A 19,256-nucleotide genomic window follows, 5' to 3' on the forward strand; every position below is an offset into this window, starting at 1 on the left:
TGTAAAAAACCGGACTTGCCTAATCTTCAGGTTAGGTAAGCGGACTGTTTGAAAAACGGGTAATGCTAGGGAGATGATGATGACGAGACGCCATACCAGAAGTCCGTGCGAACGATGACGCGGGACGAAAACCTTTTAGTATTATTATTATTAGGTACATTTGAAGTACAAACCTATAACATTCAATATGGAATTCTTATAAACTAGTACTAATGCTTGGACTAATTACAGATACATACATACATACATACATAAACTCACGCCCGTAATCCCTAATGGGGTGGGCAAAGCCACAAGTAATCAAAGACAACTTGCAGCCACTGTTGATACGATGTCGTAAGCTGGATATGATAAACCTTATGGTGATAAGGGATCAGCCTGTCGGCCCTAACATTAGTCCGTCATGTTAGAGGACACAATCCCTCTGTCGGTTTTACGACATGCCTGGGAAGACAAGCAGCTGAACGTGTTCTATGTTGTACGTATCATACTAATTACAGATGTGCACAACTTTTGTGATAAAAGCTACTTATTAAGTTGGTGATAACCCGTGTGTAAAGGAATGTCGTAAGAACAATTTGTAATGTCATCTGCAACCAACGACGACGCTTGCTGTGGTCGGCGGCCTCACTCCACGTGGATAACATGGTAACACTTGTTATTAGCTAATCGCCGTATTGCACAATAACCAGTTCCACTGTTACTGTTTGAGCAGCTAATAGTTATTGCTTGAGAAAAAAATATGCCGATAGTCATAATTAATTTGGAGCAACTGATCGGCATTATGTGTTAAGTTAGCAAGCGCAGAGTATGTCGCCGTGGGAGTGGTCGTGAGAAAATATCGCGCGCAGTTCCAACATTCATACTGTTCCAATACACGCGAAGAATTACCGACAATAAATCGGCAATGTGTGTTCATAATTGCCATAATGACAATTCAGCGTCTAATGATAATTATAGATAATAGTAGCGCGGCTCAAAGTCGTGATTTTGCTATATATTTTTTTTAGAAATAAAATGCCTTGTAGTTATTGTGCAAATAATTGAATTAAAAACAGAATAACTCAGGCTCGACAACTTTCGGGCTCGAGGTTACGAAGTTGAAGTACCTACCTATTTCTTTAGAGCGCAAAAAATGCTCTCGTAACTGCGCGTACGACTGCGGCACCGACGCCGGCGCAGCGGGGCCAGCACCCACTGTCATTGGACAACGCGCCTCTCAAAACATGGCAAAAATCACAAATAAGTAGATAATTATATATACAATCACATAATCATCATTACATCTACCTGTCGGAACAGAAACTTCTCTCAATGACGACCACCTCTGTAGATCTAAATAGATTAATTATTAAAAGTTCATCATAGTTATTTTAGAAATTAAATCAATACAAATACTCGATATTCTATAGTAATTAAATATAATATAATACTATTAATCACTATCCACTATCGAGTAATAACAATTGATGCGATCTTTTGTCTAGTATTTCATTACAGATGTGATGATTTTTGCACAATTACTTCCTAATGTAGTCTGAATGTCAAAGTAGGGCTAAAGATATTCCATAATTACGGACGAAGGCGCAGACAACAACTAGTTTACCATCAAACGAATGCCTAGTGGTGTTTAGGTAACCCCCAAACTTGCAACAATTGACACCAGCCTTCGATTTTTACTTCTGTTTTTTTCTTTTTTTTTTTCAAACAATAGTTTTTATCGCCGTCTAAGCGTGAGTTCTATGGCACTGAAAATATTACTTATCTACCAATAAGTAGCTTACAAACATCCGTAAACGTAAACATCCTAATATTTAAATAAGTACCCTATACAATGTGGCTGTGCCTATATGCCTGGTTAGTAAGTATATTTATTCCGACACGTACTAAAAATTTCGCAATAAACTTAGCTCAGATGTGTAACAATGTCTTTAATATTAATAAATAAGGCGTTGCGCACTTCGCATTATTCATTGTTCAGCGCTTGCCTTTCAGTCGAAGCATATGAATACCTCGATCTAATCATATGACGTCTGTAACAATTAGTGTCATAGAATAATGAATAATACTACGTATAGAAAGGCGACTCTCCGTTCCCTACCCGCGTCTGAGCTAGGTCTAGGATCGTGAATCGTGAAGGCAACGCGCGGACCGTCTTTTTTATAATGTGTAGTGTAGTGTCTGTGTAAAACGAGGTTGCTAGTGTCTAACTTTGACTATGTGTTCAAAGTACATGTATAGACAGGCCAACGGCTAGTGCAACAATCCAACCAGAATAAATTACTTTTCGGACGTATAAAACCATTTTAAACTCGTACATTTCACTTTCAAAATAACACCGCCATCAAAACTGTTACTTAACAATAATGGCCTTTTAAGAGTAATAATTGCCCAAACTTAAATTACGTATAATCATGTACCGACACTATCAAACAGTTTCCTTGTATACTTATGTATGAAATTATATATATTAAATATATACATTAGATCTATAAATATCTAATATTAGGTATATTAATCATAAACCGGTTTTTAAAATTATGCTAAGGAACCTTGTTTCTCTGGTGTTCTAAACCAAGTTATGCGTCACTGTTGCTGTTATTTTGCTCTAATTTCAGTCGCTCACTCTAGGTTAAAACGCAGAATGCTCTAAGTGGGATTTGTCACGCAAGGCAGCCAACTCTATAAACAGTCGCAGCTTCCTGCCAAAAGTGGAAACTTGAATTTTGGCCCATGCTTTGCAATATAGACTTGTATCGACACGTGTATCTTTTAATGGTTTTACATGTCTATCCTATTTATATAGAAATAGCTTTAATATATTAAAGCGCATGTATTTAAAACAAAACAGTTTGCAAGTATGAAGACGGCCTACTGATGATGGTCTGGGTCACGTCGCATCATATCGTGTCGTCATCCTTGAATTTGCTTCGTAAAAACACGCACGTGAAAGATTCAAAGTGCGGGTTATCCAAACTAAAAGTTTAGGCCACCATTCTTTCGTAAGTATATACTTATTACCGATATAATGAAAAATTACGGCACGTAAGGTCGCAAGAAATGCGTATATTTTCTACACCTACACAATCAGCATGTGGTGAGAATAATGCACGGCCACAAATTACTAATGATCTATTGTAAAAACGGTCTAGTTCAATAATTTTCAAATAATGATACATAATTGATAAAATCAAGTAACCTTCCGTAGAGTATCATAAATTAAGTTTTCAACAATCGCATTGTTATCGCAGTTATCTGCAGCGGTCGCGAGGCCGCGGGCCGGCGGCCGGGCGGCGGCGGCGCGGGCGGCCGCTACTTATACAAATGTACCATTATCGCCTGCACCTAATCCGATCAGCGAAAAACAATAGGATCGCAAAACAGCAGAATTATCTGGAATAAACAATTACTGTGCAGCACGAATCGTTCGGTATTAACGATAGCTAACAAAAGAGGTTGCGTGGTTCTTGCCTTATTGTCAAGTTTCAATAGCAGACCACCACACGTTCTATGGAATAAAACATCGTTAGGGCATTTACTGGAACTAGTGGTGCCTGCGATGTGCTACGCGTGACCATGTCATTACTTTGGCTTCGTTTTGGGCGTCAGCAACACAAAGCATTTAAACAGTTTATCTTATGAAGTTATGATACAGTAGTTAGGTATGCATTCGTACCTATCTCCGCTGCTGCTGGGTTGTGAATTAACTTTCGTTTCTCCGCCGGAGGTAATGAGTGGTTAGACAGTATTACAAGCTCGCCGCCGTCGTACAATAACGCAAGTACCTGCGGCAATCCTTACTAAAATAAAAAGGCAAGTAAGTATGTAATTGTTCTAACTGCTGAAAATTGTTGTTGGTCTCTTGTCTACACTCATTACACGCGGATACAGATATGATTATTATTAATTTACATTGTGAATGTTGCCTGTGCGAATAGAACAACCTTGAGAAGGACAATCGTTTGAATGGTTCAACTTAGATCATTTAAGCGGTTGCAGTTTTAAGTACAGGTTTAAACAACTAGAGCATTGGCTACACACAGGTGTGTTGTTCTAATCGAATGTCCTACGATACTTAATGATTGTTATTTTAAACAAACGGCAGTCGCATTATAATGCGGAGATTATTATCGCCGACCAGATTAAGTATCAACGTAAACATTTAAACTGTGAATATGAGGAAATTTTCCGCCAAATTTGAGGTTAAACAGAGCGTCAACGTACGTTGTTCACTCGTTTGTTGGAGATTTTGGAAAGAACTCGGCCTCAGAGGGAGCGGGTCAAGGGCAGGCACATACTATGTGTCGATACAACTGTTATGATGCGCAATCAACTTTTGACCGCTTCAAATGCTACACTCACGTTTGTGTATTGAAATGGAATTGAAATGGAATAGACAAATTCGTGCGATTATTGAAGTCATGGTGCGCTATGGGATGGGACTGTAAACATGATGTTTGTGATACTAATGTGACGTCTGAGCTCGTTGTGGAAAATGCCTCTACTACTCACCGACGCGATTCTTTGGTGAATTGATTTAGGTGGTGAGCCCCTGTGTTCACCCCAATGATGTCATATCCAGTCCAAATCAGTGCAATTGTCGTTTACGTCTCCAGCTTTGGACGACCCGGCGGACAAGGTCGCCGGTCAAGTTTTGAAATATCTCAAGCTTTTTGAAAGTCATGTCATTCATTTTACGCATTCATCGTTCGGTTGTATGGAAGCGAATTTTATGATTGCCATTTACAATTTGGATACAATTGTTGTCAGTTGTTCTCGTTATCACAGCTTTTATATTTGTGACATTGTAAATCTATTTGTTATATAGACAATATCCATTCGACTCGGGACTATCTGCGACCGAGCACTAATGGTATCCATTTGTTGAAACAACCTTTCGACGAATGCAATTTAAGAAATTATCCGCGTCGTTATTTCGACAGTCCAGAGTCGTAATTTTAACCTACCTTTGAATATAGTTAGTACGTGTTTTACATCTCGTTCGATCAACGGCAAAGAAGAATTATTTTTTATACTTATTTAAGTGTAGGTACTGAGTTTATTTAATAGGTTTTCTTAGTACATTACAATACAATACAATGTTCAAGTCGTAGCGAACTATCTCTTTATAAGTATAATTACGAGTCTGCAATTAAAAAAACTAAATTAAAAATAATAGTCAATTTAATGAAGTTGAAATTTGCATTTTATTTTTTTAGAGGAAAGCTGGCACATTGCCTGATGTAACCAAATTACCCATATGTAGATGAAAGTATTATGTTACTTCAGCAATTCTCTATAAATTCGAGTATTTTATTTACATATTAATGAATATGTATATGTATTTATTAACATTTTCTCAGTGGCAAAGAAAGGTATAAGTACCTAACTAAAGTAACAATATGTCTACAATATTTAAAATCCTTTTGTTAATAATGTGAACTGGAAATTCAAAGGTAAGAGAGAGCAGTGTGAAACAGAAGCAAGTGAGAAAGTTATCAAGATGACAATGGGTGGTGGATTACAATTTATAATTCTGAAATATTGTAATTTCAACATTAATGTTGCATTGCCTTATGACAGTTTAATTAATGCATGCCACATAAGGTAATAACAGAGGTTACTTCTGTATTATTTGGAGTTCTCACATTACAGGTTGTTTGGTTTCTTTAGCTATTCAACTTGCTTCTTCGACGTCCACTATGTACCGCCATGACGCCAGGTTACGTTTCAATGGAAAAGAACAAGCTATCACAGTTCGATATTACCATAAGTAGGCTTCCGCCCTGCAATAGCCGTGTCGGTTATATAAGCTGCATAGCGTCACTGAACGAACAGCGCCCATGTTTCTTATGGGCTGCCAGGCTTCCAACCCCGGCGCATCACATTTCCACAATGACAAGGAAGTTTAACTTGAAACTACACAAAGTCAGTAAATTCGCAATTTTGGTAAGTGCTTGCGGACAATTATTTCCGAAAGAAAAGGTCGCTAGAGGTATTAAATTTGCGGCGGCTACGTCTTGGCGAAAATTGCAATTCGAAAGTAAAGTATGTTTTGAAATAGGTGAGTGGGGGGATTATGTGTGTAGTGTGTAGACACTAGTGTGCATACTCGTAACAGTCTTTGGTTCCATTTCTAACCCCCTGACCCCGCGCTGCGTTTCCCGGAATGGTTTGTAATCACCATATTGCATTTATGGTGGAGTAGTATAAAACAATAAATACGCTGTCCATTTTATAAGTACGTGTTACTTACTCTACGTAAGTATTTCGGGATCATGTACCATCTATCCAGTCCAATACTCTAGTTTGATAGAGGTCTCGGCGGCACTGAATACCTACTTAAATATACACCGACTTTAATACTATACATATACAAAACTCAGTTTTAAGACTTAATGTCTTGAAAAGTCACACAGGATGCCATTTAAGTAGCAAAAAGTTGACTTGGTAGTTCAGTTTAGTATGTACCTAAAAAATAACCGATAAAAACTACCTTGCGGAATTCAATTACTTCCTAGATCTAGATTTGTAATAAAATCTGCGTGTGTTTCAAGGAGGTTTGAAGTGTATTTCCATTTCATGTCATGGCAGTGGTAAGAATCTTGTTTTGAATCGAAGTTAATTTAGCTCAATTTCTTAAGTTGCATGTTTTGTATGATAAATTGCTGTTCATTCAACATCAAGAAAGCCAGCTAGAAGGTGAATATTGGGGAGCACGACGGCGCAGGCGTTCGCCGCTCTATATTAGGATTAGAAACAATAAATATTGTTACCATTGCCACGGGCCGGTGTCCTTGTTATAGATACATACGAGTAACTAGAGCCGTTGACATCGTCTTACGCCCAGAACGTTCTTCCTGTAAGTCGACATTGACATTTAGGAGCAACGTTCTTGTCCATTACCTACATACGAGTCCGCCAACGTGCGCGAAGGAGACGAAACTACTCTTAAGGCCGGCTGCACTGAAATCTGTCTTTTAATCTTTTTAAATCGGCTGCAAAGTTCACGCGTGGTGCCATACATTCGCTCAGGCGCTTAGCGTCCTTGGCTGGTCGACTGTCCCTTCGAAATTCACGATGCAGTCGCGGCACGCGCTTTTTGCAACAGATACTGCCGAGTCATTCATTAGAGGTTGAATGGAGCAGCCTGCGGCGGACATCTTCGCGTTTTGTCGTGATTTACTGCAGAGAGGCGGCGACGGCGGCGGGCGAGGATGTGGAGGCAGCAGCCTGCGCCTGCGCCGGTATTGGCACCCGTAATTAGCGCTCGAGCAGCAACAATACCGCCACTTAACCTTGATCTCGTTTCGAGCTTACTCTGCGCCTCTGCGTCCACCTGTCTGTACTCAGGCTTTGAAAAATATCCAACAGCACATTGAGCTAGACAGTTCGGACGGAACCAGTTATTTATACATACGCGTGTACATAATAATTAAAATGGTAACGTTCGCTAATCGTAAGGCCGGACAAGTGCAACGAGTGCATGAGGTATAATTAATGTCACTAAACTAGACTGGCGCTTGCATGTCGGACCATTATTTAAGGTATAGGTTTAGTGCATTATTAAATACAAGCGCTAATAAGAGCAATTTGGTTTTAAAATTACGAACTAAGTAGCGGTTTCATCATCATCACATGCGGCAAAGATTTGTTCACCAGAAGTGTTTGGAGTCATAAAAACTAAAGTAATAATTATTCGCATTTAAAGCCACATCGTCAATATGTTATTTACTACTTTCAATCTCGATAAATTGATCTCTAAACACGATTCGTTCTTCGTACATACATGAGTAGGTATGTAGGTAAATAATACATTATTGTTTACTATAGCAATAGATAATCTGCACGAAATTTATAGGTGTTGTATGGAGCCTTAACAATAGCACGAAAATGCGTTTAATATGCTGCGCGGCTGGACACCTACAGGAAGTGAATGTGGCCATGATTCTACGTATATATTCAATCAAGCCTTTGTATAAAAACGCAAGTATTAGGTACGTGTGGCGAGACATTGCGTGATTAAGAGGTACAATTAATTGTTAAGTATGTGTTGACAATTAGTGGTGGAAGTGAAACACGGAGAGGAAGAAAGGGAAAGTCGCTGTTCGCAAACTAGCGCGACTTACACGACTGCCCCACGTACCAATATCAGCACGTAACTTCACAAATGTAACATAACGTAATGATGAAAACTTCTAACTCGCGCGCTGTGACTACTTACTTACACACCTATGTTTAGGAACAATTCCAAGTAGATATGCTTCCAGCTCGTTCGAAAGATTTTTTATGGTTGTTGGGTGGGTACTGACCTCTATCTTCTAAAGCTCATCAAAGCACCACCGCCATTAGTCGTTACCTTCATGGCAAAAGAATCGACAGAAAGAATGTAGCATTTCTAACATGATGAATGATGATCCAATCCAATCTCCATTGTTTGACTGTTGTCTCGGATAACCGAGTTTTACGAGGATTTGGGCGATGGGCTGATCAGCCGGCATATCGTGCCCTCCAAAGCTAGGCTTATCTTACTTTCGGACAATCGGGTGATCAGCCTGCTTTGTTCCAACCAACCTAAGGATCACAAAGCGATTCTTGTAAAATGTCCACCAGGATTCAAACCCGGGACATCCGGATTGTGAGCCCAGTGCTTAACCACTGGACCACGGAGGCCGTTGGCTGATCACCTGTCACTATGCGATTCATCATGTGCATGACGCGCAACTTTTAAGACTCATCCAGGGTGACAAACCTGGATGAGTACCACTGGTTGCTTCCCTTTCAAATTGTTCTTTCTTGATACTTTCGTGTGACTCTGGTTTTATCTGCCTAAAGGTTAGGTTGTTTTCTTTTTACATACATTTTGTGTCTTTCTATTGCCGGGAATGTTCCCAAAGAGGGAATATGATCTCAGACCACCACATAAGTAATTATTGTAACTATGTATTTCTCTGACAGTCAGCCCACATCCACTAACAACTGGTAGCTAATAACGCATTGTAAGTTTAAGCAGGACTATAAACTTTTAGGGCTCTGTGGATTTTCCTACATAATGACGTCAATCTTTATTAGTCGTCAACGGTGTTAATTATTATAAAAAAAACAATATAAAGTTAATGACAAAGTAATATAATATAAACTTTTTTCTATTTTTTTATTATAATTGACTTTGATGAAATGTATAATAATGATTTTTAATGTGATTGTTTTTATTTGAATTGATACAAATTTTACTAGCTGACTTAAGTTATAGATTTAATTATAATTATTAATAATATTAATTTATTGAATTGATGTGACATGATAATGCATGATATATATTTTAATTTGTATACCTGAGTTATAAGGTCGAATATGGCGGACATCCTAGCTATAAGATCATTTTGTACCTATATTCTTACAAATAAAGCACTTTGAATTTGAATGACGTTTCTAACGGAGAGGAAACTGATGATATTACGCAATATTCGCATTTTGATGTTAGTACAGATTTCGATCTTGAAGTAGGTACTTATTTATTTGTTTAAGAGCCATAACTCACCGAAACGCGTCACCGACTTCTGTCGCCAACAATTCACATTGATGATTACTTATGAGGAGCTCGGTGGCGTAGCGGTTAACGCGCTCGGTCTGCGATTGTTGAAGTTAGCAACTTTCGCAAAGGCCGGTCATAGGATGGATGGGTGACCACAAAAAAAAAGTTTTCATCTCGAGCTCCTCCGTGCTTCGTTCGGAAAGGCACGTTAAGCCGTTGGTCCCGGCTGCATTAGCAGTCGTTAATAACCACCAATCCGCACTGGGCCCGCGTAGTGGCTTAAGGCCCGATCTCCCTATCCATCCATAGGGAAGGCCCGTGCCCCAGCAGTGGGGACGTTAATAGGCTGGTGATGATTACTTATGTACTTATAGCAGACAACTCACTTGGCGACGCTTTGGCAACAAGGCACCAAACTTTGACAAAAAGTATCATATACGGATGAATTTCAGAGAAATATTTTAGTTTTATACTTTTTAGAGAGTAATTTTGCGTAGTCAGGTTTTAGTTTTTATAGTTAAGTATAGTTTTTAAATCAGGAATAATTTTGATGAGATATTTGCTATCTTATGTACCCGTAGATATATTCATTTCATTAATTAACTCGATAGAAAAGTAATTTATAATGATGACCTATTCTGTGTGCAGCAAGCAAAAAAACTTTAAAACACAGATCAGCACCTGATAACTAAATGGACCTTTTTACACATGGCCAAGTGCCCTTTTAGTAAGTAATCAGGTTTTCACATTTTGAAATACTTACATGTATTTATTTTGCATATTTGTGTATTAAAATTTTATGTAAGTGGAGTGTTTCAAAAGGTACCTAAGTATACGTCTTTTGTTTTAGAAAGGTCATGATGTTAAAATATGGTACGTTTCGTGAGTCAGGATAAATAAAAATGTATGTAACCTACCTACTTAGGAATACTAAGCATATTGACATTCGCAAAACTAAAATAAACTAAAACGGTAGTAATGTGGGCGGTTAATGAGCAGGATAAACGTTTATGGGCAAATACTCGTGTGTATAGCAATATCAACACATTTGAATGTTTACAAGTAGGTATACTAGATTCTTCTAAATACGTAATTCTTTGTTTTTGTTCATACCGGTATTTTCCATCGCCATAATATATTGAGTTATTCTATTACATTGATCACAACTATTAATCTATAAATTTCTTTATTAATTTATAAATTAATCACTACATGGGAAAAATAGTTTCAAAAGATTTATGGTTAGGTATAATAAATATTCCGCCTATTACCTATCTAACAAATATGTTTTTATCACACTTCCTACGCGGAGTTATAAAGCGATAAAAATATAGTAAATTTGTAACATGTGTTTCAATATTTATGTATTTAGACATAAAACACGTTAACAAATAAACAGGTTTAACAATTTTGATTATCATTATTTACAATCATAACCGATTTTATGTGGGAAGTGAAGGCTTTTATTTTTGTTAAATACGATTGTGTTTTGAAATAATGCTAAAGATATAATAACTCCTTACGGGAAATGCCTATTACACTGCAATACCGAGACACGTAGGTACGAGTAGGTATACTGTAGAGTAAAGCGGGCAATTAAGTCTGAAAATGTGAAATAAAATGCATTGGATATCCGCGTCCCTTTTCCACCAATCACTCCCTTCCTTTTCCTGCGCCGCACCGCGCGCGCGCCGGTCTAATTCAGGAAGTGTATCAAACACTAACGAAACATTTTTTTGTAACACTTACTAAAACTTTTGTGCAGCTTTGGTTACTGTAACTCGTTCTCCTTGTCAAGTTCGCACCGCTCTCCTTTGGTCACACACAAACAAAATAAGCCGCTCTACCGCCATACAGGCGTTCATGCTTAATGTCGGACAGAACTTACGGTTACCGGTAGTCAAAGGACACTCATTTAAGTAATTATATAAGTATTATACATACAAACTGATCCATATATCAATAGGTCATTTCATATACTTGACGAGTGGCCTCGGAAAGGAGCGCAAGGAAACTTTAATTAAAAGTTTGCCGCTGTTTTTAAAAGTTTAAATTAAAGAAGAAATGAGGATAAATATTAGATAAATCTGTCAACGTTCATATTGTAATACTTATGTAGTCGGTTAAGAAATTCACCTTTAACCCCTCGGTTAGTATCAACCTAGTATGTAGGTCTAGGAAGCAAATTGTTTCGACACTAAGTTGGTTGCCTATTGAACGTCGTTAGGTGTTAATAAAGGTTTGAAGGTAACTGCATAACATTGAATAACACCTCAGAGGAGTTTTGATGCGTGATTATAAATTGTAGTAGGTAGGTAGGTTACGTGCTGAAAATATAAAAATTACCTACCAAGAAAATGAGTTTATGATTTATGCTGATGAAGTTTACTCCAGGCGCGAAAGTCATCATTATTCACAACTTTTATATTTATGAATGGAAGCGGGTGTGAGAGCTGCAAAGTAAGGAGATGTTGGGACTGTTTGTTAGGTGGGGGTAGAGACTGACCTGTTCCTGACGGAGGAGCGGGCTGCGAGGGTGAGGTTCCGGGGCGCGAGGCGCGGCGCTGGGCTGGGCGCAGGCGCGGGCGTGTGCGGCGCGTGCGGGGGGGAGGTGCGCGGCAGCCGCCCGCCCGCCGCCGCCGCACCCGCTGCTAGCAGCACCACAAACCACCACCTGGACATCACAAGACGCTGCACGATCGCGCTCACACGACCTGTCGTCACGTTAGCGACTGGCCGACTCACGCCGCGTATTGCGCTCACGATGACGTTCACTTTTGTTGTGGCGGTGGCTGCGCCCCACTCCGATGAAAGTGAGGGCTTTCACTGTGCGCCCGCGCCGCCCCGCGCCACTCAGATCCCGCATCTATACATCCTATTCATGTAATCCCAATACGCCTTATCTGAACACCTGTCTCGTGTCACAATGCAACGTTAATTAACATTTGATCTGATTATAGTTAATACATCATACAGACCTACATAACAGTTTTATGAATAAATTGCAATATTTTAGTGACTTCACAACTATAGGGTTTATATAGGTTCGTATCCTGTGTTCATATCCTTTCTGACTCAAGTTATTGTGAAAAAAAAAAGACTTAACATGACCACAAAAACTAAAGAAAAGTATAATAAGTATTGACCGTTAATAAAGGGAAAGCTATAAATATTACCCATCTTTTAAAAAAAATATTTTTTTGCTTTCGACAACTTATAACAAACTTTATTCACTTTTAATCATCGTATATGAGACTCTTGAAAGCCTGTTCATCATAACCATATATTATACAGTGGTACATGCTTATGTGTATTAATACAGAGCTAATACAAGATGTTGGTATATTTTTTGGTTTTACGTAAATATGGACACCACTCAATTTTATATTCATTTATTTTTTCATGTATAGGGAATTAGGGACGACCACAAACGGACAGGTGCATGTTTAGGATATATATAAAACCTCGCTAGTTTTAAAATATTGTATCTACCAAGATAAGGAAGATTTTGAGGAACAGTAAAAAATAAAAGTCATTACTTAAAAACTTTTGCTTTATTTATTAAAAAAATAACAAGGAATGCGTGAATTACATTCACGTGCTGATTACATTTCACTATTATTTAGACATTTGCCAACAATAACATTCGAGAAAATTAAGGCAGGTACTAGTGATGTAACGAATACCCATTTCCCAACATTTACGAAGGAGAATACGAATATTTGCCGCTGATATTCGGGGCTGCGAATGTGCAGATTACATTTTAAAACTTTTGTCTATGACTCAATTGTGACAGTTAAGTTACCGCGACTGTAATAAATAATTTACAAATATTCCAGTCATCATAAACAAAATCCTGGTTAATAGGTTTCACCGGGCAGCACCGGTTCGATCCCCGGTCGGTAGCAATAAGATTTTATGTGCAATTTTTACTTACACAGTCGGCTCGACCCTTATAGACGACGATACGGATCACCACCTAAAGTTGGTATTTATTTATTTAGATGTAAGATTTATTTATTATATACAAGTCTTATGAGGCATGGATACTTTTTTTAGTTCATCATGCGATCAATATTCCTCTGACTACTTTAATCGGGAATATAATCGTGAGTTTAGGTTATGTTAATAGGTTGCAAAAATACACTGTAAAAAAAATACTGTGTCCACTTTTTAGTAGAAAAATAATATTTTTTGAACTTAAATTATGTGTTTTTTTTACGTTTGTGCGCAACCCTCTAAGTTTCCCTACGTTATTACTGTTGTTAGGAATATGTGAGAACAGAGGAAATTTTCAACAAATGAGCACCCAAATTTTTATCTTGTAAATAGTTACTAAAATTATTACAGATAGGGACGTAGTCTTGTCCAAAACAAAATATTTTTAGTGATTTTGAGTAACAATTGTGTCGAATATCCAGAAAATTGCGAATAATCGTTACATCACTAGTAGGTACATATTTTATGGCTACTGGACTATGGGGCAGGCAGTCTTACGGAGGTAATTCTTGCCGGAGGGCAGAGGAACGATGGTCACTCCCTGAGGGAACACGTTGTTGAGCTGGTCCTCTGGCACCGTCGGTAGCACCATGCAGTCGTCTCCCACCTGTAACAAATACCTCGTTAACTCATCTCATGTTCTTCCTCCTTCTCTTCGTCCTCATCTTCTTGTTAATAAGCTGGACTGGGAGGCGAATAAACGTATTCTTCTTCTTCTTATCGTGTGGGTTGTGAGGTGGAATACCAACCTCATCAACCCTGGTGTCAGGGTTATTACTGAGCAGCCAAAGGCCACTGACATGGCTCGTGTACACATCAGTAAATAGTAACCGGGACCAACGGCTTAACGTGCCTTCCGAAGCACGGATCATCTTACTTTTTGGACAATCAGGTGATCAGCCTGTAATGTCCTACCCAAATTAGGGATCAAGTGATTTTTGTGATATGTCCCCACCGGGATTCGAACCCGGGACCTCCGGATCGTGAGCCCAACGCTCAACCACTGACAAGGTGACAGGGTCCCTTGCAACAGGATGACTTACTTCACTGGATGGGTGATGGGCTGGTATCCTCTAACCTCATGGGTTACGGGTGTCAATTGTATGTTTCACTAGTCTTACCAACTACCACCTATCTCAATACAAGCACAATGTCATTACGAGTACATTTGCGCGATATTGGAGATCTTCTTTTATCGTGTGGGTTATGAGGTGGACTACCAACCTCATCAACCCTGGTGTCAGGGTTACTATTGAGCCGTCAAAGGCCCCAGACATGGTTCATGTAATAACTACTTACTTAGTAACCGGGACCAATGGCTTCAAGTGCCATCCGTACGAAGGACGGATCATCTTACTATATTCTGTTGTTTTTGTGATATTGGAGATGCTGGTGCGATTCCCGGTGGTTGGATTCAAAGGCCGCAGATGGCATTAACTACTTGGCCGGACAAATGGGGAGCGCTGAAGGCTCTCACCCGGTACAACGTTTAAGACAACAGGCCAGAGGGTGCCCATAACATAACATACAGAGGGTGCCCAGTAGAAGGTAATCATGTTGGCGATTATATTCCCTAGTTCGACTTTCACGTCATGCTTTGGGTGACAAGCAGCTGCACGTATTGTTCAAACCGAACATGTATCCAAAGCTGTAAAATATGATACTTATGTAAAAAAGTAATAAAAAAGTGACTTCCTGTTTAACTATATACAAAAATGGTGGTTTTATTTTTGCTCCACAAATGTGGTGGGCTTGATAATTTTTCTTCGTTCGTACGATATTAATACTGTATTCCTTCTTGTGTATGTTTAAATAATTTCTTGATGTGCGATAAAGTGTATTTACATAGACATAGGCCCCGATTCCTGCAGACACCTAATTTTATTTTAAGTTATACCTGTCATTTTCTTATCCGCCGAAAAGGTTAGGGACGGATGATTGACAACAGTTATTTTTTTAAAGGAATGAGTGAATTGATGAATAACCTGGGCGAATCAAATAGGTCTCGTTGGAATGCAAACCGTTTGATGTGTGCTGTCAAGTAAATTAGGGCGGGTTATTGGCCTATGTACATTTTTAAAGGGTTGTTTTAGATTTCTGCCTAAAATTGAAGTGCGTTTCATAAATTGTATGCCTGTCGATTACCCGTCCTTTCCTTTTTCAGTGGATAAGAAAATATCAGGTATATTTTAAAATAAAATTAGATGGTGTGTACTGGAATCAGCCCCATCACTTGTATAATTTTCTTGGCATTTCTGTTCTAGATCAGGATCCTGACGGTTCGCGCATAGCAATTGTTAACTAATCGGCGCAAGGGCAATTTTTACTTCAGTAACAGCGAATGAGCTAATGAAAGCACGTGACTTTGACATAGCTACGGCCTATTAGCCGTTTAGGCCTTTGTAATTATTATGTCATTGTGATAATGACTCAATTCCTAGTTGATATACCACTCCCACTAGTAGCGTCAAATTGGATTGCCATTATGCCTTCTTTTATAATTACGTTATTTACAAATAATAACAATCTAGATAGAGCGTAGTAAGTTACTTTACTAAATAAAGAGTTAAGAAGATTTATAGAAGAGTTATTTTGTATATGAGCGTTGAGCCGTCCGGGGTATTCTCGGTGGGGCTAAGTCAAACAATTTTCAAATTCAAATCAAGATACTCACCTTCCAATCAACTGGAGTCGCGACCTTAGCTTTGTCAGTCAGTTGCAGCGAATCCACGACGCGCAGGATTTCACTGGAAACAAAATGGTGTTCATGAAATACATAATCACTTCAAAAAAGACAATAGCGCTTCGATTGAGAGCCACTCTATGTTAGAAAAGACATGATGCCTTTATCTGTTTTTATGCCAAACCAGGAAGATGGCAGACAAGAAGACAACTTAAAGCCACAATTATTACTGAAGCGCAGTCTGGACACTTCATACAAAAATATAATTTGTACAGTTCGTCGCCATACCGCGTAAATACGAGCCAGACAGACGCGCAGTGAGGTAAATTTAGCTAGGCGTCCGATACGAATTGACGTGCTGTGGGAAGTTACCGTTCTATACATATTCTATGATGGGAATGATAAACCTCATGTGGAGTGACAGTTTACCATCCTGTCGCCATTAGTGGATTGTGCAGATTCTTGGATTCGACGGATTACTTATACGGCAGAAGTACAGTTTAAAAAAATCTGTCCAATCCCTAATCTGCCTTATTTCGAATTTATTAACACATCGCCACTATGTGGTACCACATTTGTTTTGTGTTACAAAATTATATCCATCATATTACAGATGAAGTTATCCCTTTTCGACATTACTGCAGCTGATACATTCTTTACTCCGACAAAACTAAACTACCTATCACATAAAAGACGTACTGTTTCGAAAGAGACTTAATTAGCTTTTTAGCAACTATGTATGACTCATTTCATGATCTTGTATTTTTGTTGATTGCCCATTACGTCAACACCAAATACTGATGTAATAAATAGCTTTATAACAGTGGTATTTATTTACGCTCCTCAATGGTAGTATTGTTGAAAGATGATAAAGAACTACAGCTAGTGTTGTCCTTGAAACTAAAAATAGGTACTTACATAAATGAGCATTTATTATGCATTCTCATAAAGTAAGTTATTATCAAGCTATGTAACAATTGCTTTGTTTTAGCTTAATTTTATAGCTATACTTAGTTACAACGTAACTTACATTAACGGCCCATATATGTCCCACTGCTGGGCACAGGCTTTCCCTCAATTAACCAGAGGGGACATGGAGCAAACTCCACCAAGATGCTTCAGTGCGGGTTGCTCCCCGTAGTTACTCCACTTAATTACTATTATAACTATATTACATAAGTCTTTTGTTTTAAAATAGTATCTTTAAAACAACCGACTTTGAATTTAATAATATTATAGTATTCATGTTATATTTAAAATGCAGAGTAGACAAAACAGCTATTGTATTTCAAGCTAACTGATCTATGTTTACACAGCTGGCAATAAATGTTATAGTTTTCTGACAAAACACCTATGTCATGTAGGTATTGAACAAAGGTTACTATGTCCATTAAAATCTCCCATTAGATATAGGTAGACTACATTTATATATATACACATCATTGCATTGTGGCAATTTAGACTTTCACTTCATTTTTAATTATATTACTATAGTTTACGATTTATAAGCTTCCTGCAGAAAAATATGAATCTACCATCATAGTGATCACATGATTGGAATTTGAAAATGCAATCAATTCTTCTCTATCTAATAATAAGAGAGAATACTGGTGTTATGATCCCTCATAAACCAGACACAAAACCGAGAGATATAAATTTTAAGATCACTTACTCGAAGTTTCTGCCAGTGGTAGCAGGGTACAGGAATGACAGTCTAAACTTCTTGTTGGGGTCAACGATGAACACGCAACGGGCTGTCAGTGGCATCCCAGCAGTATCCAGCTCATCCTTATCCACCATGCCGAGCTTCATAGCAATACTCCTATCATGATCCTCAATTATTGGATATGGGAACTTTTCTTCGTCATTTAGTCCTGGAAAATTAAAAGTAGGAGAGTTAAAACTAAGTTACAACTAATATTGGTCTGGTCTTTGGTGTCTCACAATTTGACTCTTTCTTTCAAAATTACCTAGTAACTTTTAAGTTTATTTACCAGAGTGATATATTTTACCAAAATAATAGAGCTAGTCAGAGGAAGCATTGCTAATGGATATAGGTACCTATTTACAAATTCTATTCTAAGTTTTAATGACAATGAAAATGTTAGTTAAAGAGTGACCTTTTCTTGTATATAAAATCTGGCTGTCTTTTCTTGATGAGGCTTTTACAAGATATCATATTTTTAACTTGCATTTTTATTTTTATCCAAATATAGAAACAATTTTATTATATTATAACAATGAACAGGCATTACAAACTCAAGACTGACCGGCATAGCACTTGATGTCTTTGCACCACTCAACATGCGAGGCGATAGAGTCGCAGGACAGTCCAATAACTTTGACATTGCGCTTGGCAAACTCAGGGTGAAGAGCGATAACCCTGGCTAGCTCCGTGGTGCACACAGGTGTGAAGTCTGACGGGTGAGAGAATAGTATGCCCCACCTGAAAATATATAACATACAGCCGATAAACAATCATGCAGCAATCACGTTGTAATTGTAACATACCTAGTTATAATGAAACTTTTAAATGTGTAACTGTAACTACACAACATTTGTGACGTATACGAAAAACTTACGAATCCCCGAGCCACTGGTGAAAGTCAAGTTCTCCTTCAGTAGAGTTCGCCGTAAAGTTAGGAAACTTATCCCCCAACAGCATCATTTTAGGTTATGTTTTATTTACGCGGAATTATTAACCTTTAGCAACAAAAATATTTTAGGTTATTCGTTTATAATATAAAAACCAACACAATTTCAATTTGTTCCGAATTTAAATTCTTTCTTTTGTTTATTCGGTTTTCTGTCAGCTGACAGATACCGGCCGGCCACTTCCACTTTGCACTAAACTTGAGACTACACTAGAGTTGAAACAGTTCCCATTTAAAATGTTACATTTGGTTACAATGAATTGAAAATAAAATATCGTGTGTTATGAAAACGGAAAGGTAACTAATTGTGATAATAATGATCGTTGATAGTTCGTAAAGCAAATCATTCTAGGTTGAGTCGGAATCACAAAATTAAGGGTGTATA

General features: G+C 38.1%; 2 protein-coding genes across 2 annotated transcripts in view; both read right to left on the reverse strand.

Annotated features, from left to right (window-relative positions):
• Nucleotides 1-12,297, reverse strand: part of LOC126380509 (angiopoietin-related protein 2) — a 68,236-nt gene extending 55,939 nt beyond the window's left edge. Inside the window, exon 1 of the mRNA XM_050029966.1 lies at nucleotides 12,042-12,297. Within this exon, the coding sequence (XP_049885923.1) occupies nucleotides 12,042-12,217 (176 nt within the window). The 5' untranslated portion in view covers nucleotides 12,218-12,297. The remainder of the gene's footprint in view (nucleotides 1-12,041) is intronic.
• A 777-nt stretch (nucleotides 12,298-13,074) lies between these two features.
• Nucleotides 13,075-19,082, reverse strand: LOC126380533 (peroxiredoxin-6). The gene is made up of 5 exons (XM_050030004.1): nucleotides 18,800-19,082; nucleotides 18,488-18,663; nucleotides 17,890-18,091; nucleotides 16,209-16,281; nucleotides 13,075-14,141 (listed from the first exon to the last, which is right to left on the reverse strand). The coding sequence occupies exons 1-5, from the start codon at nucleotides 18,883-18,885 to the stop codon at nucleotides 14,004-14,006; spliced, it is 675 nt and encodes a 224-aa protein (XP_049885961.1). The 5' UTR covers nucleotides 18,886-19,082; the 3' UTR covers nucleotides 13,075-14,003.
• Between the last annotated feature and the right edge of the window lie 174 nt (nucleotides 19,083-19,256).

This window comes from Pectinophora gossypiella, chromosome Z (assembly GCF_024362695.1).
Source record: "Pectinophora gossypiella chromosome Z, ilPecGoss1.1, whole genome shotgun sequence".
Taxonomy (NCBI): Eukaryota; Metazoa; Arthropoda; class Insecta; order Lepidoptera; family Gelechiidae; genus Pectinophora; species Pectinophora gossypiella.

Coding starts and splice junctions, on each gene's coding strand:
- LOC126380533 (XM_050030004.1), bottom strand. CDS start 18,885: ATGATGCTGTTGGGGGATAAGTTTCCTAACTTTACGGCGAACTCTACT. Junction 18,092..18,487: donor AGACATCAAGTGCTATGCCG/GTCAGTCTTGAG, acceptor TTAATTTTCCAG/GACTAAATGACGAAGAAAAG. Junction 16,282..17,889: donor ACCACTGGCAGAAACTTCGA/GTAAGTGATCTT, acceptor TTTTGTTTCCAG/TGAAATCCTGCGCGTCGTGG.